Below are 27,092 nucleotides of genomic sequence, written 5' to 3'. Positions count from 1 at the left end.
GTTTGGAGCTACTTTCAGCAAAAAATATTAAAAGCAAATTTTTGAAAATTGAGTTAAAAATTCTCTTCTTCCAAATATCTCACCAGGCAGCGTAATAGTTCATGATAATGGTAGTTATCACATCATTTTAGCTAAAAAAGTACCAAAGATCAGCATCAAAAAAGAGGTATCGATAGAGTTCCTCAGTCAGGATGGATTTATTTTGGAGATACTTATACAAAGGAACAACTTGTTGAAGTTGAGAATCTTAAAAAATCAGATAACATACACCTTAGATTACGATTCGGATTTCAATTCCATACAAATGATATGAGCCGAATTAAAAAACAAAGTTAGACGCTATTAGATAAACCAAAAAATGTGCGCTCACGTAATTGATGTAATTAAAACTCAGTGTGAATTAATGCCGGAGAGCTATTGGAGAGAATGTGTTATCACGTAGTGGAAAACAATTATAAAAAAACTTGGGACAATGTAAAGCCATTAATTATATATATGGATGTTAGTGATAGCTCAGGTTCAAAGTATTTTGACTAATTTGATTTAGTGTGTTTTGTTACTTATATTACTACAATTAAAGAATATGCAATACAACAGAATGTATTCATATATTTTGTGTTTCAATTTCCTTACTGTTACCATGGATCGGTTTATATGAGCGGATAAAAAAGTTAACGGCATTATTACAGTCATGACCATTTATCGTGTGTCGGACAACACTCTAAAATTTAGGCACCACGTAGACAAAATGAGTGAATAGCGAATAATCTCGTTTTGTACCTTTCCATAACTTTTTTTTCTAAAAATGGAAATAATAATGTGCTAAAAGAAAGAATTTGGGTTTTATAAAATATTTGTTAGTCAGCCTACTGATAATTTAATTTTTGTAGATTCGGGGCATTATGAAACTGAATAAACCATTTCGCCGACGCGGTATCTTTACTGGCTTAAAAGTTATACATAAAATAGCAATAAAAAAAGTGACCACCCTGTATATCATATAGTATATAACATAATGGTGCAGGTTGATAATATGGCTGGAGGGCCATGTGTTTACAATGCATAAGAACCCATTGAAATTTGCGTTTGCCGCGTTTACTCGGATGAGTCGAAGTGTCTGACAAGCATTCCAAGCTCACTTGTCAGGCCGTTTTATTAGGGGCATCAAACAGAGCCAGTTGCGAAACGCTCTTAAGATTTCGCCATTACGTGAATCGAAGTCCGTAATAAAATTCCATTTTAAGGCGCCGATATCGATTCGGTATTCTATTTTCGACGCGGTTCGTTTCTCGAAAGCGAACGATGGTGTTTTTTTTTACGATGACCAGCAATGATTTCGATAAAATTAATATTCGATAGTATAGCGGATCCACTCGATAGGTCACTAACATCGACCATGCACTTAGAAACTTTTAAAAATGGATTTTCAAGTGGACGAGGTCGGGTTAAAAATACCGGAGCACCTACGCGAATAAATAGAGATAATTATGATTGTTCATTTTGTTGTTATTTTTTCCCGTATTAATTAGCAATTCGAACGTGTGAATCCGTTGGAAAGTTGGTAATAACTTAAACGTTATATATAAATATATAAATATATATATATATATATATATATATATATATATATATATATATATATATATATATATATATATATATATATATATATATATATATATATATATATATATATATATATATATATAATATATAAAAATGTGGTTGAAAATAAAAAAAATCTGACGGTGAAAACAAAATCGTCTAAAACATGAATCTTTCAAATCCATTTTAAGCAATAAGATTAAAGAAAGGACAAAACAATGTCATATTGACAATAACATGATGAAGCCGCAAATTTTCATTTACTATTGAGTAATAGCTAAGCCCCGAATCTTTCAAGCTTGGTTAAGCAATTTTTTATTTAGGTATTACTTAAGTTAAAGCTGACTTAATATTTGCTTGGTGGAAACGGCTATTAGAAATCGACGTATACAACGTCCGGAAGAGTCCACATCAAACAGTTATAAACTATTTTTTTTTAATAATGTCATTTTTACGCCGTTTACCCTAAAATTATGTCCCAATCTCCAGAAACTTTGATATTAATTTTCAATTTTTTTTCCATTATAAATAAAGTTTTTCCAAGCAAATTATTTATTTATAAAAATATACATAAACCGATGATTCTTTTAATGGAGTTTAATATATACATTTTGGGTTAAAAGTCAACCAATAGCGCGCTACAACTATGACGGAAAAATAAAGTTTTTTATTTCTTATCTTAAAAATCATCATTGCAAAAAAAATTCTGAATATTTTTGACATTTTTAGAGTAAGTATAGTGAAATGTAACTACAACCCTTAACATTAATAATTTAATATTACTTAATTAAATTTTGATAACCAAGTTTATTTATAAACTTTTTCGTCTCTTGTATTTTATGAAAAAAACATGAATAAATTCACTGACATGACTGTCAGAATTGAAGAACATTAAAATTCAAGCCGTGCGGTAAAATTTCCGAAAACATCCGATTGCTCCCAAACCAGTATGGTAATATCCCGGAAATATCCGAAACTCCTATTGCTCCCAAGCTAGTAAGGCAATAATAATTAGGTATTTCGCAGAAGCGGGTAGAAAAATTGTGTTTTATATTACGATGTGAATAAGTAAAGTCTTCTGGTTTGTTGGCAATTTTAAAATTTATCAATTTGCCAGTTTTAGTAAATTTATGTGTTATTGTGGTCTCTTCTCAAACCGTTCTTAGGACAATGTGGGACGTTTTCTCTCTATTTTGCTACGTCAATAGCAAGTACACATAACAACAAATCGTAAACTGAAAGGCAATCGATCAGTAGTCAAATTACCATACAATTTAAGTTTGAATGAAAAAGACGCTCATAGAAATCTTTTACTATACAGATAATTTAACTAAAATTGTAACTGTAGACTACGATATAAGCTGATGTACCGACGAAAATACTCTACAGGGGCTACAAAGACTTTTAAGAAAACCAAAACGAAACTAATCGAAAAGCTTTGCAGTTGCCAGCGAACTTTGCTTATGTATTTACGTAAAATTATCTTACGATATGGATACTTGAAAGGGATTCTAAAACATCAGATGAATAAAGCAGCCAGAATATAACGCAAGAAAAATGATTAAATAATTGCACTCTGATAGGGCTGAAGGATGAGACAAACAAGACGGAAATGTTGTGAGTAAGAACAGTCAGGTTAATGCAGAAGTAATGAGATCAAATGCCAACATGTACCACGGAAAAAATGGGGTCCAAACGACCTTCGTTACGAGAGCCACAAAAATGGAGGATAGAAAGACCTCAATACTGCAACGAGGGAGAGAACAGGATTAAAATGGACGAAACAAGCTGAGAAGAAGAAGATGAATTTGATGTTCATGGCGGAACGTTTATCGCAGAAGTTTTAGGTTACTATCGAATGGTGAAAGTACACGTGGGCGAGTTTAATTCGCCGAGTCGATAAATTCGTAAATACGTTTAACTGCCAACCGCACGCAGAATTCTTAACTTCCAGATTTAGAACTAGACCGTAACTTACATTTTATGACTTATTTTAAAGCTCGCCCGTATAAATTCCCGCCCGATTGAGTATTTATTTCCGATACGTTTTTTTGACACACTTCTCAAAAGCCAATAAAGTTCGGACAGAAAAAGTGCGAGAATATATCGGACCGTTAACTATTTTACAACACGCGAGAGCACCAACAAGCAGCAATATCGACCGCACTTACATACGGGGTGGTATTCAATAAATGTCCATTATTTCGATAGAGTTAATTTCCCAGGCATTTCTATAGTAAAAATAGATATGGGCTATTTTTCTTCATCGAACAATTATTGTGATTTTCATTTCGTTTTTTACCCCGCCTTTACTAAAAGTAATTTATGTTGATTAAAAAAAGTTATTGTACAAAATAATAAACAAAATCTAATTGTAAAAAATGTGTTACAGCCCGAAGCCTAAGGCTAAAAAATTAAGCCGAATATAATAAATATTATAATAAATTTGTGTCAAGTAATAAAAATGAAAAAATAAATAAATAAATAAATCTATGTATATACCTATCAAAATAGTACTAAGTCAGAAGCCTCTTGGCGCTTGTCGAGTTAATTTTAAATAGGGCTTTGAATTTTGATCATGCGACAATGAATAATAAAGTTTGATGCTGTTATAAGCAAAACTTTTTTATATGCAGCTGTTCTGTGCATAGAAAAGAAATATTTTTATTTATTTCTGGTTTCTCCATTATGTATAAAAAAATTCAGCTTAAGTTTATTTAACTATTATTATTATTATATGATCCGATTTCCTCATTATCAACATGCTGATGTTTCGCCAATCATCCTGTCGGCTTCTTCATAGCTAAAACTGTTTCATTCAAAACAAATTAACGTAACTTAACGTAACGATGCTTGCTTGGCCTTTGGAAAAGAAGTTTTATATATTCAGTACAGTGTAAACTAGAATCGCATTAAGTTTTATCGCGTGTTGCTTAGAAACATTCTTTTATACCGTTAAATTAGAACTAATAAAAGCAGTGCAAATAAAGTAATAATATCTTTAAAAACCTCTGAAATGTGGATAGAGGACCAAGACCTTGGGGCACCTCGAAAGCAGGTCACTGGACTCATAACTTTATGTGACAAGATCCATCCTCGACCCATATTACCTGAGTTTGAATAATAAGAGATGCTCAATAATATAGAATGCTTTTGAGTAATCAAACAATATTAAAACTCTTCTAAATAGGGTCAACGGTCTCGGCAATATTATCAGTAACGATAGTGCTGAAGATGGGCTAAATCCTGTGGGAAACCGTTCTGCACTACGGTAATAATTTTAATTAAGGAATTTCTCACCAAAAGTCACGAGCCTTTGAACATGAGAATAGGTGTGGGTAGAGAGATAGACACAAGAGAGATTCATATTTATATATCTCAATAAACTGCCCGCTATCAATTTTCATTCAGAAATCGGCACGGTAGATCCCCCGTTTAAGTAACCTTTCTCCCTATAAATAATTGTGGAATATTGGACACTTAATAAATAAAACCCTGAATAAATCGTCGTCGAGCAATAAGCGCGAACACGTGAGCGGCTAAATCAAAACTACGTCGTCGCCAAATGAGAAATATTTACGCGCTCCAAATACGATCGCGATTTGACTCCATTCAAGCCGTAAAATTCAATGGGCAAGCGCGTCGTTGCAAATATTATTTGCAATATCATATAGAAATTATTCACTTCAAGACATTTATTATAGTTCTAATTTGGCCAATTATATATCATATTTTATAACAAACTGAATATTATCTAGTTTTTGGATTTTCAGATTTAGTATTGCACGACTACAACGACATTTTCTTATAGCTGAAATTCGTCCAAATATATCGACGGTGCATACAGGGCGTCAAGTAAACTAAAAATTAATACACAGCAAACTAGGTTTATGGTCTTCCGTGACAAAAAAAACAAAACGGTCTGTAGTATTGCCCTGAAAAAAAAAAAGATGTTATCACTAAACATTCTTAAGTAAAATATCTACGTTTGGTTGAAGACGGCAGGATGACTTGGAATGTCCACCTACCGTAAATAGGTAAGGTGAGGTTTTTTCCATTTTAACCTATTTAATTCCAATTTGGAGTGTTTGCTCTAAAACAACCTTTAAGAGAATTATGGTGCATAATAAGGTTTTTAAAATCCCACTTAATTATGATCATTTCGCACCAACTGAAACATGGTACTCAGGATTGAGAATTCCGCTTTGTAACATATTTGCACAATGTAAAACTCAACACGTCATGTCGCGTGCAACTGAACAGATTGCCCCAAGATGTAAAGCACATAAATACATTGGGTTTGTCCTGCATTGCAAAAATGAAAAAAAATCACCAAATTTTACATTTGATCATTATAAATGATGTTGCCTAGTATTTGTTTTTAATGTAATGTGTAAAAAATAAGGTTAGATTCGTTAAAGTAAACATGGATTCAAAAATGACGTAGAGAAGTTACGGGCTCTGTACAAAAAGTAAAACAAAAAATCGTAGGCATTCTAGTTTAAAGGCAAAAAATTATAAGTTTTTAAGTTATTCGACATTTTAGAAAGTAATGTAAATTAATGGAGTAAAAGTTTTGCAAATTATTTAATAGAATTTTCATAGATCCGTATCTTCTTGAGGAAGCATTTTCAGAGATATGATGATCAACCCAAACTAACCTTATTTTTTATTATCGTCTTTTGAAACATCAAGCATAAGTCTTACTTATTTCAGGTTTCAGTTTGGATATGGAATTTTTGCACTAAGAAATTAGAGCAAAATAAAATTTCAGCATTTCCTTCTGCAAACATTTCGCAGTTAAGAATTTTTAAAATTTTGTAAGTCAAATGGGAATAAAATAAACCGGCACGAACAACAATATTCCAAACTATTCAAAATATTTCTAACTGTTATGAGTAGAGCTTTCTGTTAGAGTCATTATTGTAAGTAGTACTTATTCCAAATACACAATTTTGAACACATCATACATAATCGAAAATAAAATCCAAAGAACACCACATTCACGGTGTAACAGAATAAGTGTTATAAAGTGAAACTATAGAATTTTTGCAAAAAGAGATGCAGAAATTTTTCTGCTAGCTTTGTTTTTCTTTTTGAAAATGATGATTTTCAATACACAATCGTTATTTTATGTCCTATTTTTCTCACCGAGAACACTAAATCATTAAATAAGGTTTTTGAATAAAAATTATAAAAACAAACACTAACACTACATCGACTGAGACAACAAAAACCAAATCTCGTATAGTGTTAATAAATATTGATCTATCGAAGGCAGTTTTTAAATTGCTCAAACACTAGACGCCACAGAAGCGCGTTTAGTCTACACAACATCGATTTATACTTTTCCAAACATAATTTTAAAATTCTTAAACATGCTTCATTTCACAGATGTGGAATCCCATTTCAAATTCTATAAACAAAACTGAGCAAGACAAATTGTGCTTAATAGTATATTATGCAACAACTTTGATTAACGTCTCCTTAGTCACGAGTTTGACATGGCACAAGCGGAGGGACTAACTGAAGACGTTTATCGAACTGTACTTTTTCTACGACCTAAACGAATGTAGCAAAAAAGTAACGCATATAAGTATATGAAAACAATTTCCTAAGCGGGAGGATAGTTCCGCAAGAAATAATTTTAGCTGAACCATTTATATACGCTTACCCAATATAAAAATGGATATAAGAGAATATTAAAACAGTTAACCTTATGTGTACTTACAATGGTTAAAGCCTAACGTAAAAGGCTGCGCCAAACGAAGTTATATTTGACAATAACTATAATCTCGCCGCTATATGGAATGCGAAGGTAATTTGCATTAAAGACGCCATTTTCCGTTGCAGCAAACTCAATATTAAACTCAATAATATATTAGATCTAAGAATACCGCCCCGGACTTAAAGTCTTTAATGTCGTTGGAATAACTTAAGCTTTACTTAAACAAAATAGCGTGTTTTTTGCGGGTTTATGAAATTAAATTTGAAGCAATATTCCGCTTGACTAAGGAAATGTCAAAGTGGCTTCTAATTTTTGCCAAATGCACTCTTAAAGATGAATTGCTACGCCTTGCCTATTACAATATTAACGATTTTCTTTCTTATGATGCCTTTTGATACGTATTCGTTGTTTGTTATTGTCGTTATATATTTCTTATTTATCTAACATTATTACTTATTATTATTCTTATTATTAATTAATTAATTATACTAAGATGATTTTATATTTTTACATTCGTATTATACTGACAATATCCAACACTTGTAGCTCAAGTCTTATGGAAATGAAGCTATCCTTAGCAAATCTCTGCGATGCCTATATCGTGGCTAGTGATTGGTAAATTTTGAGGTACAGTTAACAAAAACTGTAATTACATTTTCTGGGTTGACTTTTAGAATTTTTATAATAAAATTGGAAAATTTGTGTGCTGTTACGAGACAAAGTCCCATCTCATTTATTCATCAAAAATTAGGCCTCCAAACAGAATTCATTGATAAGGTTGTTACATTGTTGTCAGTTTGACATTTATTGACATTTTTATTTACATTCTCTCAATTTTTTAATTTGGTTTTTTATAAGTATGAAACGTTTTTCGAAGAGTGAATTAGCAGATATTCATTTTATTTGCAAGATTCCTAAATTAAGAATGTCAAAGAATTTATGTATTATTGGAAAATAATTGCCTATTAATCCAAAATGGTCAGTCAGAGACCCGTACTATGTTATTGCTATTAAAGTGGCTATTCGAAAATCCAATAATATACGCGGTGTCTCCTTTAAGAAAATTGAGAAAAGTATCATTTTGCTAAACGTGGCAACACCGCGTATTTTAAGAAATTTTTTTAAATTTAATCATTGCATAAAGAAAATCATTATTTCCGTAAAAATGATAGTTGGAGAAAAGTTTAAAAAGTTAATAAGCAACACATCAGTGATGGTTTAAACAACCCGAATTCTGAAGATGATCGCTAATAAGTTCCAAACTGTGCATCACAGACCAATACTCATATATGTCGTTGTCTTTGAAAAATTAAATAAAATGTAGGGTGTTCTTTAAAAAAAAGTAACTTTGTTTTACCACTCTGTATATAAAAAATTGACCATTAGGAAAATAAAAAAATAAAGGTCATTTTAATAGAAACAACTTTTGTATTTTTTTTTGTAACCGAAGTAGGTTTCGAGATAAGACATAGGCCTCTCATAAACGGGCCACCCTGTACATGGAGTACAGACGTAAATCCAGCACAACGTGGATTTAAGGGGCAAGGAAGTCCTATTGGAAATTATGATTAAGAGAGAGTGAAGTTCTAAATAGGATTGAGCAATAAATTTTCAAATAGCAGCAAGCCAATATTCCTAAAAGAACTGTAAGTTTACAATCTCTTCACATCGACACTTTTCTATAAATTGCTGTGAAAAGAACAAGTATTTTCCAGTTTTTCGACATAGATAAATGAATTATTAGCTTGGTAGAATGACCCAAATGCAAGGACTACATCCTTAGCATTATCTGAAAGTGCAGAATTTAAGACTCGAAGACTTAATGGTAAAGAATTTTACTAGTAGATTCAAAACCACCGAGGTATTTTGGACGAAATTTTATGATCTGACGAAGAAGAAATAATTTTAACATTCACAGCGCGCATTCTTGGAGTAATTAGAATCTTAGAGAATCAATCTTTCAACATACGAGGTGTATTCAAAAATTAAGGTGACTTTTAAATTTTACCAAAAATATGTATTTATTTCAAGTAAACCACCATAATACTCTTGTCTCAACGTTTTTTCCTATCCTTGAAGCATTTCTGATAAGCACTTTCTTGAGCCTTGGGTTCTTCCAGTGATTTTTTCTTTATCTCTTCAATAGTTCCAAACCTCGTTCCTTTCGTGGGTTTCTTGAGTTTTGGGAACCGGTGAATATGGTAGCTGTACTTGTAGGCCAGAAAGTTAGACACAAGCGAGGATGAGTGAGCAGGTACATAATCGTGCTGCAAAATCCCAGAATTGTTTTCCTACAATTCCGGACGTTTTTTTCTTAATGTTTCTCGCAAACGGCGCATAACTTCAAGGTAATACTCTTTATTGACCGTAGGACAATCAAACAAAACAACAATCAAAGAAAACAGTAGGCAAAACCTTGATATTTTATCGAACTTGACGTCCTTTTTTGGTTTTGCGATTCTGGGTTCTTCCATTGGGATGACGGGGCTTTGATTTCGACGCATGTCAAAATCATCATTGATGTCGTTTAACAGCTCTTGAGCGATGGTCTTTTGACGGTCTTTTTGTTCAAAATTAACCAGTTTCGGAACAAATTTTGCTGCCACATGTATCATTGCCAAAACTTCGGAAAAAATTACATGACAGTGTTCAGCCAGTTCTTTAATAGTGATTCGACGATTTTTCAACACCGTTTCTTTCACTTCTTCAACGCTTTCGACGTGCTGAGGCGTCTAGAGCGAGGTTCGTTATCGACGTCTTCTCTGCCATCTTGAAACAGCTTGTACCTTGTACATTTTTTTGGTCAAAACAAATACACCATATGCCGTTGTCAACACTTCAAGTGTTTTGCAGCACCGTATTTCATTTTTTACACAAAATGTTATGCCAAATTTTTGTTCCATTTTTTTTTTTTTGACAGCAGAAAATCGTTGAGCACACAAAACATGACAAACGCTTGTGTCTCAAAAAAAGTAAACGTCCAAACTGGGTGAAACTGTGAACATATGTTAGGGATATGTGTACCAACATTACAAAAAAATATCGATGACCGAATGTCCAATTACAAAGGTCACTTTACTTTTTGAACACAGCTCGTAGGTTCCCAATTAATGTTTGGGCATTTATAACACGTTCACTGAGCCTTTTATTTTGCCAAATAGATTAAATGCCAAGGCGAGGTAGTCCAGTAAATTGGCAGGTCGGCTGCCTGGCTTAAACCCGCTAGGTTTTATATGCGTAAAACGTGTAATTCTATTTATGCCACAGAAGTGCGTAGATAGTCCAACAGATTTACCAAGGCGAATTAATGGTCCTGAAATCAAATTTTAGATCGTTCGTGCGTCACAAAATATTAGAAAAAAATAGCAACTATGTATTCCGGTTAATGTAATTTTAAATTTCACAAAAATTGTCTGCAAATAACGAACCTATCAACCTGGTTTCCAAGTCTACTTTTTAATTTTTGGGTATGGTATGCTAAACAGTGTTTGTTTTAAATCTGTTTTTCTTAAAAAAACAAAAAAGTAATGTTTGTTATGTTCTCAAAACTTTTCGAAATATTAATGGAAAACAATTTTCATTTCCATTTCTTTTAGAGCTCTGTTTCTCGACAAGTGTTTTATAAAAAAAAAGGGCTTAGAATATGCTGTTGTAGTTTCGGGGGTTTTCGGGACCTCCTGTATACAAATTTATTTGTATTTTTATTATTTATTGTATGTTTATTTTTTAAGTTTGGGTCAATAAAGCAGTTTTCAGTTGGTTCTAATTTGAAGCAACTGATGCAGAAAATATTGGTTATGGCCTCCGTGAACCAGATTTGCCAAAACCTCAATTTACTTTAACTCACCTATCATATTCTATTCATAATCTTCTTCGAAAACCACAATAAAGATAGAGATTGGAAAATTTAGTAACTTTTCTTTCTAAATGTATTTTTGGTGCCAATTATGTAAAAGTTTGAACATTTTAACGCCCAAGCACTGCAGATTTATATCTAAAATTAGATATCGAAAATAAACATCGTCAGCTGCAAGCCATTCCCCCGTTAAGGGGGGACGCTGGGTTCGTGGGCCTTATTTGCGCACCAGCTTCATTACAGATGAATGATTCCGAACTTTTATTTATATTCCCAGATGATTAACTTTCGTGAATGATTTGTTTGTAATTGCCAAATGGCCGTAACTGTAATTATCATTCCGTAACCTGGGTATTCGTGCGTTAAGAGGACCGGTATAAAATAATACCAGTATTTAAATTTATTTTAATAGGGAGAATTGTGCAAGAAACGCTTTTTTAAACACTTCGGCATATTTTTTTTGATAATTGAGAGATTTATTTGCGCGGTAAATTAAAATAAAGAAACAAAAGCTCCTCCTGAAGACCCGGTGTAATATAAACAAAATTTTTGTACTTCTCTTCACACGACGTCACTTTCACTTGACATAAAAATGGTAAAAAAACTAATGATAATATCGTACTTAATATTAGGCCGGATAACCAAATTATTCGAACTGCAACATCCTACATAAGCGCACATCTAAACTAGAAACTAAAAACTAGGTCAGCGTTTAACCGACGATCGAAATTCGTTTTATTTAAACACATACTAGGACCACATTTAATTACGGCACTAAACAAGTTTTTCGCTCTTTGATCAATCGATACGTGAAAAAATCTCTGGAATCGTTCTGAACATGTAGTAAGGTTCCGTATGTAGTCTCGTAGAAAAGATTGCTAATATTTTTATAGTCTTTATATGACATTTTGTTTGAAAGTTGCATGCAAAGTTTAAGTGTAACCGAATTCTGATAAATGTTTAAAAAATATTTAACTTTAAGAGCTTTTTATTGGATACTGTTAGAATATTTTCCTCTATTCTCTTTTCGTAAAAGAATATGCGTATGAAAAAGACATATAGTAAAATAACATTTTCGCATGTGTGTTTTCAACAAATATTTTCAGATATCTGCGGGGATCTATTCCAGCATATGGAACATAACATCATCAGAACAACCACATCTATATTTGCAGCTATAGTAGAGCGTTTGTTAAGGCTCTGTGAAGGTGAGTTCGCGATTGCTACTTGACTGCTGAAAAACATTCACCACAGTAGCGGAATATAATTCTGTTAATCTGATATAAGTACCCGCTTATGTGGGGTTAGAGGGCAACGATATGGCAGATAGAGGCCCTGAGACAGAGGAGCATAGGGCGGGAAGGACTCCTTGGTGGAGCTCTGGAGGAAAGTGCGGAGGCTGTTCAATACAGCGAGGAGCAGCAGCCAAGGTGCGGACTGGGATCTCTATAGGGAGGTCCTCAGACAGTACAAAAAAGAACTACGGGCATCACAGAGGAGGGCCTGGAGGGGCTACTGCGACGGAGTAATGAATACCCCGGACGCGGCTAGACTCCTTAGGGTACTCAGAAGTGACTCTGCGGGAAGACTGGGGGTGGTCCGCAGGACCGGCGGTGGCTACACAGCGGGACCAGCGGACACACTACAACAGTTGCTGAACACGCACTTCCCAGGACTTGTCTGGTACACGGACGGGTCCAGAATGGGAGATCTGGCCGGAGCTGGAGCGTACTGCGAGACAACGGGATCAAGCTTGTCGGTCCCTCTGGGTCAGTACTGCACTGTGCTTCAGGCGGAAATTTTCGCTTTATTGATGGCGGCCAGAGAGGTGCTTCGGCTCAACTACGGAAGCAGGAGAGTCTTCTTCTGCTCGGATAGTAGGGCTGCACTCATGGCGCTGAAGTCAGTGCGTACGCGCTCCTTGTTGCTAAAGGAGTGCAAAGGGGTACCGAGGAGGGTGGCTGAGGAGAGAAAGGTCACGTTGGTCTGGGTCCCGGGTCACACCGGTGTCCGGGGCAATGAGGCAGCGGACGCCTTAGCCAAGGAGGGCTCCTCGCATAGGCATATAGGGCCAGAGCCCCGCTTGGGGATCGCCCCGTATGTGAAGCGGGGAGCTCTCGAAGCCTGGGCGAGAGACCGGGCCGTGGGGGGCTGGAGAGTTGCTCCGGGAATGAGGCAGGCGAGGCTTATGATGGATGGGCCCGCCCTTCCTCGGACCAGGGAGCTGCTTAGACTGACCAGAAGGGAGTGTAGAGCACTAACAGGGGCCTACACAGGACATTGCAGGCTTAGGAGGCATCTTTGCTTGCTAGGCATTGGAGACGACCCGGAGTGTAGGTGGTGCATGGAAGGGGAGGAGACTGCTCACCGAGTGCCCTGCCTTGACATGGGCAAGATTGGGAGTCTTCGGAACGGCCCTGATCGATCCGGACTCAGTGCACGGTATTGGGCTAAAGGAGTTGCTGACCTTCTACAGGAGGGGCGGCATTCTGGACGCCCTCTAGAGCGGCCTGGGGGCACAACGGGCCCATCTGGTGGCCTAAGTGCTTGGACGCTCGCGAGGGCGCCCCCCTTTAATACCAATGCCAATTCCAATAATAATGGCAGATAGAGAGCGTGCTAAAGATCGAGCTGAATAAATCGCTTGGGAGGCCGTTCGCTCTGCACTGAGACTTTACCGAGTCTGGATTCTAATTGCAGGACTTTCTACTCTTCAGCGTCGAGAATTGGCTCACTCACTCAATCTCAATCGCGCGCAACTACAATTGCTGGTAGGAACCCTAACAGGACAATACCATCTAAGAAGCACATAGAGGCTACGTTTAGAAGAGAAGGAAACTTTAATTCATTTCCTAACCAGCTGGGCCCCGCTACGAATAGGCCGATTGAGAGTAGGGGAAATACGTATAAAATTACATATTCGGGTTAAGCATAGTAATAGTTAAAATCGCGCCACAGATTTAAAAACACCGTTGACTTTAAGCGCTTCCGAAACCTATTTTATTGCCAGGCAATGCTCTTAAAAATTTAGTTCGGCTCACGCACCCTATCGTGTAGGACGTCAGGTAACTAGTTTTTCTTGTGGTTGAGTTTTTCTCATCGACAATTGAATATTGCGTCAAGATATTTACTTTTATTTAAAAATTAGGTTTAATATTTTTTATTCGAGGTCTGCATAAATAAATAATGATTAAGATTTATGGACACACATATACCAACAATGTTCAAAAAACATAATATGTCATGTTAACCATGCATATTTAATTCTTCTGATTAAATGTCAACAATGCCACGCAATTATAAAAGTTCTTTTGAACGTCAGAACTGGAGTGAATTATCGATGGCAAGGGCAATTGATGCATTAAATAAGAATGTATTGGGATGACTCAAAGCGAATAAAAAAAAACTTGCAAATCATTTCAAACTACCTAACGGAACTAAGATTTTTTTGATTTACATACAACGAGGTGTAACAGTTAACTGATCAATGAGGATCTGGATTTCGACAAATTCGACAAAGAAATTAAGACATCAGCTTAGAAAAGCCTGAACCAACTTCTGCTGCTAGGCCTTTAACAAGCCTCAGGTTGAAGGTTTTTTTTTAATACTACAAGAAGTCATAGAGAATAATAATAGTTCTCCGTTTCGTGTCTATAATGTTGATAAGCCGGGTGTATCTACCGCTCAAAGGCCTCATAACTGCTGGACGTAAACAAGTTGGAGTGATCACACGAGTAGGTAGTCACCAAAAAACAAAATGTTTGATTATAGCTGACAGTGACAGCTACAGATTTAGCAAAACTATGCTAAATCTGTAGAAGAAAGAAGAGAAAATTTCTTATAATATTATATCTTATTACCTGATTATATCCTAATACCTATACTTAAATTGAAGAGTTAAAACTCATTATTAATATAATATGTAGGTAATTAGTTTTACAAATAGAATTGTTCAACTGCGCCCCCATTTTCTTCAATACATTTCATGTATGTTCTCCGTAATCTTTCTAAAGCGGCAGTGATAGATTGGTGATAGATAGAAATTCTGTTATAAACAGATTTTTTTAGATGATCTCTGTTTTCTATGGTATTTGCGTTTATACGATCATTTAGAGATCCCCATAAAAATGCATCGAATCATGTAGTTTTCAAATTCGTTCTGAAGAAAATTAAACTAACCATTACTACGCATTATAAAATAGTTCTAATATAAAACACGTATAAAAGCATAAGTTTTGCATTTTTCGCAACCATCAACATTTTAGATGATTATAATCATGTTTCTTAACGGTTCAGGGAAGTTCATTTTATTGCAAATTTGTTTGTTCCGATTGCGCTAATGTGAACCGGACCCGGTTAAGTAACGTCGAAGAAATGAAGATCTTGAAATTGAAATTCCCTATAGCAATGAGGATTTATCGTCTGCCGTTTTTTCCATTTATCATACCACAGGTTGAAAACGATGAATTAATAATCATTATTTCGGTTAATGTTTCCCATTGCTTCGTATGGCAAAACCCACCCGTTTTATTCGATGCCTGGGCATTAATTTTGTGGTAGGTTTAATTTTGAATGCATTGTATTCTGCTTTTTAGAGAGCAGTTTGAATTTTCTAGTACGATGAATTTTTTTCATTAATAAACTCTTCTTTCGGGATTTCCGATATTTTTCTAATGGAAATATTACGATTTTCTTCAACTTTTAGTAGTCCTTAAATCACTATCTTCATCTCTTTCCAATGTTCTCTTCTTTCGGGTTAGGCTGGCGGATTGTTTTGTTTTGTTTGTTTTTGAAGGGTTTAATTACACGTAGTTGAGCCAATTTAGCCCTTTCATTTGGTTTAATAAACGTTTTCAAAATTTATTGTTTTTCTTTTTGCGAATAATAAATAAATAATAAATCTGAAACTGACATTGTCAGTTATAAACAAATATTTTGTTTTTTTGGTGACGATCTACCTCACAGCCACCTAAGATATAAATTATAAATTCTAGGATATTATTTTATTTTTGCATGTTGCTTTTATGTTAGAAGCGTATATATCTGAAACAATATAGGACTTGAGTATAGGACATATTATATAGAAAATGTGCCGAATTTTTAGGGGATCTTATTAATCGTATAACATAAAGGTGTTCCATTAAAAAATATATGTTTCTTATTTGTGGGTGATTTCTGAAACACCCTGTATATTACACATTTTAAATAGACATGATAAATAGGCACCCAGTACATTCACAAACTTTCTAAAAATTTCACAAATTTTTTTATAAAACCATCGAAGCCTTAGAAATTCTTAACAAAATTTAGCAAAAACTAACTAATCAAAACTTAAACTTGGTTTACGAAATTTTTTAGAAATACTGTGAAACGAAATCTAAATTATTAAAAAATCGATAACATTTCGGTCCGGACTAACCATTACAGATCCATGCTTAATCGGTTACACTTCAAAGGCATTCCCGTTCCTCCGATGGGTTTATTATTGTTTTTGTTGGGGAAAGTGTTTCGCGGTCTTGTTAAAATCTAAACGCATTTTTTGTGACCGTGGGTTTAAACGGTCGGACATCCACACCGCGACTTTTATAGGTCGTAAAAATGTTAATATCAAACGCGACAATTAAAAAAAACATCAACGCGCAGAGAAAGAGTTATGCGATAAGACGACGAGCTCTGGCGTTTTGTCCTAATTGAAGAGATTTCTACAAAACAATTAATTTTTTTTTTCTTCCAAGAACGCACGGGTGTCGAGTTGCCCAGTCGGAAAATATTATGTTTCGGCCAACGAAACGAACTTCTTCCTGCAGAGCCTCACGAAACCGTTTTAATGAAATTTATCGCGATGGCCGCCTCTACGATCTAGAAAAGCGTTCTCCCATCATTCCGACCGGCTATAACTCTACGCATTTTAATACATATTTGTATTACACGTAATTCGATATTAATTGCCAAACGAGCGGAATCAATACAAATTAAATGTTATGCGCTCAGGAAGAAAGAAACGTTCTGGGTCAGATGTGCTTTTGTTCCTGATCGGTCAACAGAAAATTCGTAAATTTTGGATTTTCGCAATACTATTAAAACAAACGAACAAAGAGCACGAGGTAATCTAGGATTTATACTATGAGCATTCCTGAGCTACAAAACATGTAAATAATTAATTATTTTATTTAATAGCATGGTGAGATTAGTTCATGAGTATTCCTCAATATTTTGGAATCTTTGCTATAACAAATATACAATTAAAGCATATTCTGTAAAATAAGAGAATTTAGTCAATTGTTTAAGTGACCAATACATAGTAAGCCATTTGGCAAATTTATTGCGGAATTGATTCACGATAATTTATGCTCGCACGTAACTAGAGTAGAGAAAAACTACCTCCAGGAAATGGAAATTCGAACTTTAGTCTGGCCACCCCAAATTGCCAATATGAACCTCATTCAGCATTCATATGAACACATTTGCGTCGACAGATTAGACAGAGCCTTGAGACCTTAACCTAGAGACTTAAATCAAACTGAACAAAATGAAACCAAAAACGTAATTTCTAGTATGCCAAGAAGGTGTGAATTAGTAATAAGAGCAAGGGGTTGAAATACGCGAAATTAAATTCAAGTTGGATTTGGTTTGGATATAAATCGATAATAAATTTAGATGTTTTTTTTTTAATAGACAGCAAATTTGCGGCCCAGTGTATTAACTAAACATAGTAACATACTTAATTTGGGCCAAATGTACTTTTTCATTTAGCTATTGCCAGAATCGCAACTATTATAAAATAGAAGCAGTAGGAAATATCTGGATACAGTACTTAAATATAAAGCTTTTCTTAATTTTTTTTTTTTCGATAAATGCAAATCCGTATAGAACAGGGAAACGTTGACTCTTATCCAGCGACAGATTTAACACGAATTAACACAGGACCTCTCAACTAATAAGAATTGCTCGTTCACATGACACTTTTACCGACCTTGACTTGTTTGGAAGCAAGTGTTGTCTGACTTTGAAAATAAGGTTGAACGGTACAATTATTCAATAGTTTATTTCTACCTTTTATTTGCCTTTGCCTATTAATTTCTTATAATTACTAAGGCCTCCTAGTTAGAAGATTTAGGTTATATTTGTAATTTGTGGAAACTCGCAATTGGACAGATATGTCTGTTTGTGAGTTAGCATTTCTTCTTAAATAAATAAATTAACTAATGAAAACTTTCCAAAGCAATGAAAAGTCCACCCAAACGCAATCGCTTGGTTTTGTTAACTTTTTTGCATTTATTTTGTATTCATCGAAAAAAATTTAACAGTTTTCTAAACAAAATCAATTAAACACTTTATTAGTTATTCTTCTCAAAGTATCACTTTACGCATGCGAATGCATGCATTGCGAATTTATCAGATTTGAGTTGCAACTCATACTCAAACGCAACTTAAATTAATTGATTAAGAATAAGAAAAAATGCAAAACTTAGGTTAAGTAGAAAGAAAATGAAGAAATATGGGTAGTTAAAATAACAAAAAAAAACATAAAACGTTGGTTACTAAAACACTGAAAAATATACAGCAGTCTTACTATACATTTGCAGCAAATTGATTAAATAATTAATTATTAATAATTAATTAATTGAAATTCTCATACTGTAGTAAACTAGATAGAACATTTTAAAATCACAGAAATTGCATCCAATTTTGTTCACATCGCAATCATCGTTGTTCCACTAATTTTGATATTTTTTATATTTTTTCTTTTTTAAATTCCACTATGGTGTGTTTCATTTTTTTTTTTCTTTTTCTACTAAATTATTTTTAACTTGGAATACTAAGCTTGTGTAACTAAATTATGAATTTTGTTTGGACAAATTTGATAAGAATAGTGTGAAACGAAAGTGCGTGTCAATTATGTCCATTTACAAATTGCTATAAACTGCAGACTGAGTGAATTGAGATGATTGATGTCTGGTCGAAGTTAGCTTTATAGAACTGCGACGTCGATTTGGAACTCTCTTAGTTGTGAACCAATTGATATATCGATGCTGATAAGTTTAGTCATACATTACTGCCTAAATAAATTGTTCTCTGGTAAGCAAAAAAGCTATTATTATTACTAGAAAATCCTCACTGGGTGGTGTTAAAAATCATATTGTCATACCATTACAAATTATTTTATGTTCTTGGGAGCGGAATCATTATTTTGCATCATTTTTTGTATTTGAAAGAGCGCTTTTTTTAAATTAATTGATCAACTAACCGTAAGTTTATTTATATTAATGCTTGAAGTTTGATGTCCGATTTAATTTTAATTAGATAAATTGGGAGAACCAAATTTACCAGGCACCTGTGACCGTTGTTTTATATAAAAAAAGTGGGATATATTACAGATGTAGTTTAGTAACTTAATTTTTCGTTTTCCGGTCGCTCTGTATACAAGATCTGTACTCACCTTTGCAGCCGTTGTTCGAAAACCCGTAGTGCAAATTTTGACAGGCATCGCAATGGAATCCTTCGACTCCCGAAAGACAATCGCAGGTGCCGGTGTGAACGTTACAAACTGGCGATTGCGAGCCGATCGGGCTGCAGGAACAAGGCGGGCACATGGCGGTGACGTTTCCAAAACCGACCTGCATTTTGGAAAACGCGTGTTGACCGTTGATCGTAAGTACTCTCGATTCGTACTTACTTCGCATTGGTCGCAAGTTCTTCCCGTAAATTTTTCATTGCAGACACACTGGCCGGTCGCATTATGGCATTGCTTTGATTCGGAACCAAGCAGATCACATTCGCAAGGTTTGCAGTTGGAAGTCGACGGATCGCCGTAGTGTTCGGGTTTGCACCTTTCACATTTCCAACCTGGGTTTAAAGTTCCGGTGAAGCATGCCACGAATGACAAGGAAAATGGCATTTATTCAGTATTATTATTTATCATTCAGGCACAGTGTGGCTCCTTCTCTCCCTTATTAATGTGGCACAAACAAAAATGGTAAAGATATTTTGGATTTTGAGATATAGGGTGATTTTAAAAATGTTGCATCCTTATAGTTCTTTGTAGCTATGAGTTCTCATCGAAAACGTGAAAATTGATCTATATACGGTTTTTTGCGTAGTATGCAGTGGTGCACTAACCAAAACTTACAAATTTTGATATATTAATTAAACATGTGTTGTTTTTTAATCTGAAGTTCTATTTTAATAATTTAATTAGGCTTGTTATTAGCTTTTCAAAAATATACAATACATAAAAAGACGTTTTTTTAGATAAGAACATAATTTATTACAAAGAGTTTGTTGCATGTCAAAATGAACTTGCGCAGGTGTGTGTACAAAATACGAAATACGAAGTGCCATGACTGTTCGACAGCTAACAAACGAACATCTTTTTATATAAAAAAAATTAAAGATTTATACTCATATAAAGCCAATAAAATAAATAATAATAATAATAAAGCCCACTCAAATTATTAAAATAAAACACAAGTTCCGTTTGTATGTCAAAATTTGTGAGATTTGAAAAAAAAAAGTGACTACGTCACTAGATCCCATATAAAAAAGATTAACCAGAGCAGCTTTCATGCCTAAAATGCAACATTTTCAAAATATCACTGTATCTAAGGGCAGAAGGTGCTAATTCTGTTTGCAAATTTATATTTCAGTAAGTAACATCCAATACTTAGAGGGTCTCACTGCATTTTCAAAATTGGGATTATATTATGATAATGATGATATGAAATTGTGGGAAATCCCTAAGTTTCAGATAGAATACGAAAAACAACATAATCAGATCATATGTCCTTTTCCTGGCGGCTGATCCTTCGGATACATGAAAACGGCTTTTCAATTTTTCAAAGAAACTTCCACAGGCTACAGTAATCCTGTTGGCTTCTAGTTCGACTCAATAAACTCCGAAGCAGAAGAAATCCAGAGGTTTTAAAAAAAGTAAAACTGCTTTTCTTAAATAATTTTTAAAGTGCTTGACATAATTTAGCAAAAATGTAATAAGTTGGTCACTAGTTGGAACCCCTTAAAATAGCATATTTGAAACATATTTAGGTTGTTTCGTTTACCAGGGGTCGATTAAGTTGTAAAGCTAAACGCAATTGGAAATTACTTTTAAGGATTATTAAATTTAGGGATTTTTTTTTTCGAATTTGTATAAGGAAACAATGTTTTGATATTAAATTAGAGCAAATTGAACACATTGGCGGGCATGTTCTGTTTTTGTGTTCTATCTAGATCCCACATAGACTTGTCACATTTTCCCTTACGCCCGGTATATCAACACAGTTTGCCGGTGAAATTGAACTTGTTTTACACATACCAAAAAATTATTCAATAAAAATACAGACAAAAGTTTTAATACGACATTTAGCTCCCTAGAAGATTGCCCAATTGTTATAGTTTTTTATCAGACTTTAAACGTAAATAACGAGCAAAGGAAATGTTTGAATCTGAACTGCCTTCTGATAAAAATCTTAAAATAATAATTTGTGGTATGCAGGTGACACGTGACAATGTTCTTATCACACTTATCTCGCTTATCGACCATCAAACAGCCAGAGATGGCTGAAGCTCCGGTCTATAAATAAAATTCCACAAAACTAACAAATTAATATCAAACAACAACAGAACAGAACAGAAATGATCTATTCAATAACATTTCCCCATCATCATGCATGATCACCCAATTTTTTAGTCAAGAACGTGAAAAGGAGAGATTACCTTCGGTGTTGCCCTTGCAGCTCAGACACTGGCCAGTTTTTCGATCGCAAGGCCCTCCGTTGCAGTCACAAGGCATACATCTATTGCCGACTTCCATCGGGTCGCCGTAATATCCATCGTCACATCTAAAGAAAAGTAAAAAATGTGTTATCTGATTCGAGTGTATCTTGACAAATGGTGGAGGCGGTGCGTTTTTTTATATATCGAACAAATTTATAAAAAAGATGTATAAAAATATAGCTACCCACATTTCACAATGGTCGCCAGTGTAACCTTTGGGGCATTGGGTGCAAACGTAACTTCCTCCGCCCCTGTCGTCTGTCGTGACGTAATCCAATTGACAACTCGGGCTGAAGTTGTTCGCGTCGTTCTCTAGAGGGCACGCGCATCGTTTGCAATCGGTTTCGGTTCCGCGCAACGGATTTCCGTAAAATCCGACCGAGCACCTTTCGCATTTTTCGCCTACCGTATTGTGCTCGCAAAAGCATTCACCTGAAAAGTCGAAAAATCACATAAACATAAACTCGAATTCGGGAACGAGAGGATCCATTCTGAACTTCTCATATTCACGCTGGCACCCACCTGAATGATGGATCGTTCCATAGCCCTTCTTTATTGAGGCATCCCTTAGAAATTGTGGATTATTGTTTTTATTATATGTAAATTAGTCAAATTGCCTGAGTTGCCCTACAAACCGGTAAAATTAAAAAAAAAAACAGAATCCCATAATCACCACTGCTAATGGCCGCAGAGAAAGTGTCGTTCTCAAAGCGTAAAAAAGAAACACCGAGACGACCAATGGCATTGGATAAAATACATAATCCAGTCATTGAAACCGAATAAACTAACCAGTTAAATGCGCAGATTCAGAAATTATATCTCAAAATTGGAGGAGATGACGTAACGCAATCATGGGGAGAAATAGCAAGTGTGCTAAAAATCACCTCACAAAATAGTTAAATATGGATGACCGATGAAATTCTGCTACTCATGGGTGAATGCAGAAAATTAAAAAATTATAAAGTACAGTACAAAAAACTGCAAAAGCGGGTATTGAATATAAAAAAAATGAATGGCTTATAAGAGAGTTCAACGAAATAGAACAACAAACGAAAGGATTCCAACCTTCATAAAAGACTCAAAAAAAACGCTGAATTATTTAAAAAGCGAACCCTAGATATACCAGTCAATGAAAATAGCCAAATAATCCTATACAATACCGAAAAGTGCAAAATATGGGAGGACTATGTAGAAAATCTCTTTAATGACAAGACCGACTAAAGAAGTCATAGCCGGAAATAACCTAAATGGACCATCCATTATTAAAGAAGAGATAAAAAGTGCTATATAAATCCCTAAAAATAATAAACCAGTTGCTGAGATACTATCAGAAATACTCAAACTTTTCGACGAGAGACGCATTGTAGTACTTTACATGTTATTTAACCAAATATATCACACTGGGTAACACCCGGAGCAGTGGCTATTTTCGAATTTTATTGCTCTACCAAAAAAGACCAGCGCACGAAAATGCCAAGAACACAGAGTCATTAGTCTCTTGAGTCATTCCCTAAAAATATTCCTCAGAATAATACATGCGAGCCTATATAAAAAATGCGATAACTTCATAAGCGACTCATCCGATCTGCAACAGAGTGTTCATTTTGTGGGAGACTGCAGCCAGGATATAGGATTGAACATGAACACAAAGAAACCTAAATTCATGGTTATCATGAGAGAGATAGATACATTTAAAAACGTCAGCTTAACGTATAATTAAAATGTTATAGAACGCGTGGAAAAATTTAGGTACCTAGGAACTTGGCTTTATGAAGAATGATCTTCAGACAAGGAAAAACGTATTCCTAAAATTCAAAAAAGTGTTCGCTTGTAGCGACTTTGACCTTGATAGTCGGCTGAGATCTGTGGGCTGCTATGTTAGGTCAGTACGGTGTTCAAGGCTGGATATTAAATTGGATAGCCAGAACGAGAAACGAAGATGTTCTCAGGCGTATTAACAAAGATCGCGAACTCTTTGACGATGTAAAAAAAAAAGAAAGACTGCATATCTGGGTCACATAATGTGCAATCATAAATATCAATTTCTGAAAATGATTATTGAAGGCAAAGTCGAGGATAGAAGAGGACTAGGACGAAAGAGAATGTCATGATTGAGGAACGTGAGACACGGCCAGAGATAGATAAGCTATTGACAATGTGGTCTCAAATATTCATTCGTGGATAAGAAATTTGGACAATTCAAATTCATTTTCAAAAAATTTTAAAACTTCATTTATGAAATGATTATGATTTTTTTCGAATTTTAATGCGATGTTGTCCGGTTATTGGTGAAAATAGCAAGTATTATAAGTATTCTAAGTATTATTCTTAAGTATTCGTAAGTATGAGTATTATTCTTATGTTTTGCAAACGAAAAATAAATTAAAATTTCCTCTCCGTCCTTTATTTTTTGTTTTTAAGAGTGTTTTAGTTTTCAATATATATTTGGGTCGACCCTTACCCAATTTTAAAAGAAGTATAATAAAAAGTATATTCGTAATTCATTTCTCGACGGTCCATAATTACGTCATCTATTTTCATTTAGTTTTAACAAATGCCTTTGACTCCCGGGTCGGCTTTTTCTGTCTGCATACCTGTAAAAATTGTTTTTTTCTTAATATTTCTGAAAAAATTTAAGAGACCTTTATGGAATTAATATCACAAATCCCGTTCAATGGGACATAAAAGTTACTGACCAAATTGCCAGTTATTTTAATAGTTTTTCATAAAAATGGTAAATAATACCGGTTTTGGAATTATTTGAGGTTTTAGCAAATAATGCTTTTCTTATGTGGAAAAAACCATCTCAGAGAATAATGATTATTTCAGAATCAGGTTTCCGCATAACATTAATTAAGAACAGACATAGAAAACAATTAAAAAAAAAGGATAACATAACACAAATAAAAGAAGTGAAGAAGTAGGTACCGATTTTTTACATTAGATGTTCGAAATGTCTGCCATTTTCACGAATACATTTTCGAAAACATTTTCCTAGCTAAAGCCGTGGAACTGAAACTTATTTTGCTTGAATATATATTTTTTAAGCAAACTCCACAAACACATTAAGATACAAGTGATTTAGGTCAGGGGTGGTCAGCAGATAGGAGAATTGGCACCCCGATCAATCCAATGGGGTTTGTTTGAGAGCCATCTTCTACTAAAACAATTCATCTAATAACCTAAAGAAATTATTATCCAGAAATAGATAGTTAACATCACCATTCAAATTTCAATACAAAATATAGTATTGTACTAGCTTAGGAAATCAACTTAAAATTATGTTGACAGTTCTTCATTATGATGCAATAATTATTACAATATTGTACACTAGAAACATTTGCGTCACTTGCCCTTCATAGGATCTGCAAGCAAGATTTAAAATATTTTCTTCCATTTAAGGAATTCTTGCCACTCGTGGTATCACAGCATCGCCTCTTTCAATGAAAAAAAAAATTACATAAAGTTGCTTGAGTCTTAATTTAGTTGTTTTATTCCATGCCGATTCTGTCGAATCGATACAATTTGTTTAAACATTTAATACCAATGTAATCCGGTTTTTTTGACAAATTGATAGCTTATAAAAAGGTGGCTCAAATTCATTTTTTGTTCGGGTGTTGTAACTGTGAATCTCATGCCTCTGTAGCAATTCGGGTTCTTTTTTTTAGTGTGTATAATAAGGCAATACACGTAAATAGACAGCGTCCAAATTTGTAATGAACCAAAAGCCCTTACCAATACCCAACCCTTACTATGGGTCTGATCACTGTTTTTTTGCGATGAAAACAAATAATAAAAAATAATCGTTCATTTTCGATAGAATATTATCAATATCCATAGAAGTCCATAGAAGTTTTTCAGCAACATACAGTCTTAAAAAATTTGTACTATCATTATTCCGCAAAAAAAACTAGAAAAATTCAATCGAAAGTATTATCTAGAAAATTTTCTTTACCCAAGATCAAAAATAAAGAAGGACGTTGACTCCACGGAGTTCTAGCGGTTCTTTAAAACCTCACGCTCGGGCTTTAGGGGTCTGCCTGATTTGATTTTCTTTGCGGGAGAACAAATTGACGGAAATGCTGACACCGCAAATAAATTTGTAGATTATTTTCAAAGTGTACATAAGAATACAAAATCTTCATATAATACAGAACTCAGTAAAAATTTAGTGTTTACCAATGACATCTTGAAACTTGATTCCATCTCAGATAAAGATGTTTTAGATGCCACCAAAAAAATAAAGCCCAAAAAGACAGTGTGTCCAGACAAGATCCCTCCACTCATATTTAAAGCGAGCATCCATGAGCTTCTACGATCAATAAAAATAATTTTTAAGAATACCCAATTGCATGGAAAATGTCAAAAGTTTACCCAATTCATAAAAGTGGGAAAAAGTCAGAAATTAATAATTGTAGACCTGTGGTAATCATTTGCGCATCAAGTAAAATTTTTGAAACCATTTTGTATAAATACATCTTTTCTCATATATCAGAAGTAATACATCTAAACCAGCACGGCTTTATGTTGAGAAGATCGACAGAGAACAACTTAACAAGCCTTTTACATAAAATAAATGAATCCATAGACAACAATAAACAAGTAGACGTTGTATTTATAGATTTCTCAAAAGAGCTTCATCGAGTTGATAATGACGTATTTCTAAAAAAATTGGGTGTCTTTGGTACTCTTAAGATATGTGCATCGTACTAAAAGGAAAGAATAATGTGCAATCATAAATGGTGTATGGTAAATGAAGTATGATATGAATATGAATTTGTCACATTTTCAGGGGTTACGCGGGATGCGAATCTGAGTCCACTGTTTTTCCTTTATTTAATAAATGACCAAACATATGTTGTTCAAAATTCTGAGTGTGAATTATTGGCAGACGACTTTAAATAGAATTATTAGGGGTTTAGAAGACTGTGTTTTATTCCAAAAGGATATGCATAGAGCACAAGAATGGGCCAATGAAAACAAATTATCCTTTAATGTACACGAATGTTTTAAATTTACGTTTACACGAAAAAAATATTTATTAAATTATGATTAATTTGCAATTTTGTGATTAATACTACTTAACCACAAAAAAACAAAACAAAGATCTGGGTTTAACATTAGACACAA

At 34.2% G+C, this 27,092-nt stretch overlaps 1 protein-coding gene across 1 annotated transcript in view; it reads right to left on the bottom strand.

The window, feature by feature from the left end:
- LOC132696324 (laminin subunit alpha-1) overlaps positions 1–27,092 on the bottom strand; it is a 218,221-nt gene that overhangs the window by 111,637 nt on the left and 79,492 nt on the right. The window contains exons 12-15 of the mRNA XM_060661083.1: positions 22,151–22,394; positions 21,903–22,027; positions 19,867–20,036; positions 19,630–19,807 (exon numbers count right to left, since the gene is read on the bottom strand). Of these exons, the coding sequence (XP_060517066.1) occupies positions 19,630–19,807; positions 19,867–20,036; positions 21,903–22,027; positions 22,151–22,394 (717 nt within the window). The remainder of the gene's footprint in view (positions 1–19,629; positions 19,808–19,866; positions 20,037–21,902; positions 22,028–22,150; positions 22,395–27,092) is intronic.

Source organism: Cylas formicarius, unplaced genomic scaffold (genome assembly GCF_029955315.1).
Source record: "Cylas formicarius isolate icCylForm1 unplaced genomic scaffold, icCylForm1.1 PGA_scaffold_1__22_contigs__length_36826433, whole genome shotgun sequence".
NCBI lineage: Eukaryota > Metazoa > Arthropoda > Insecta > Coleoptera > Brentidae > Cylas > Cylas formicarius.
Note: the sequence above shows the minus strand (reverse complement) of the source record. Positions and strands in the feature narration are given on the sequence as shown.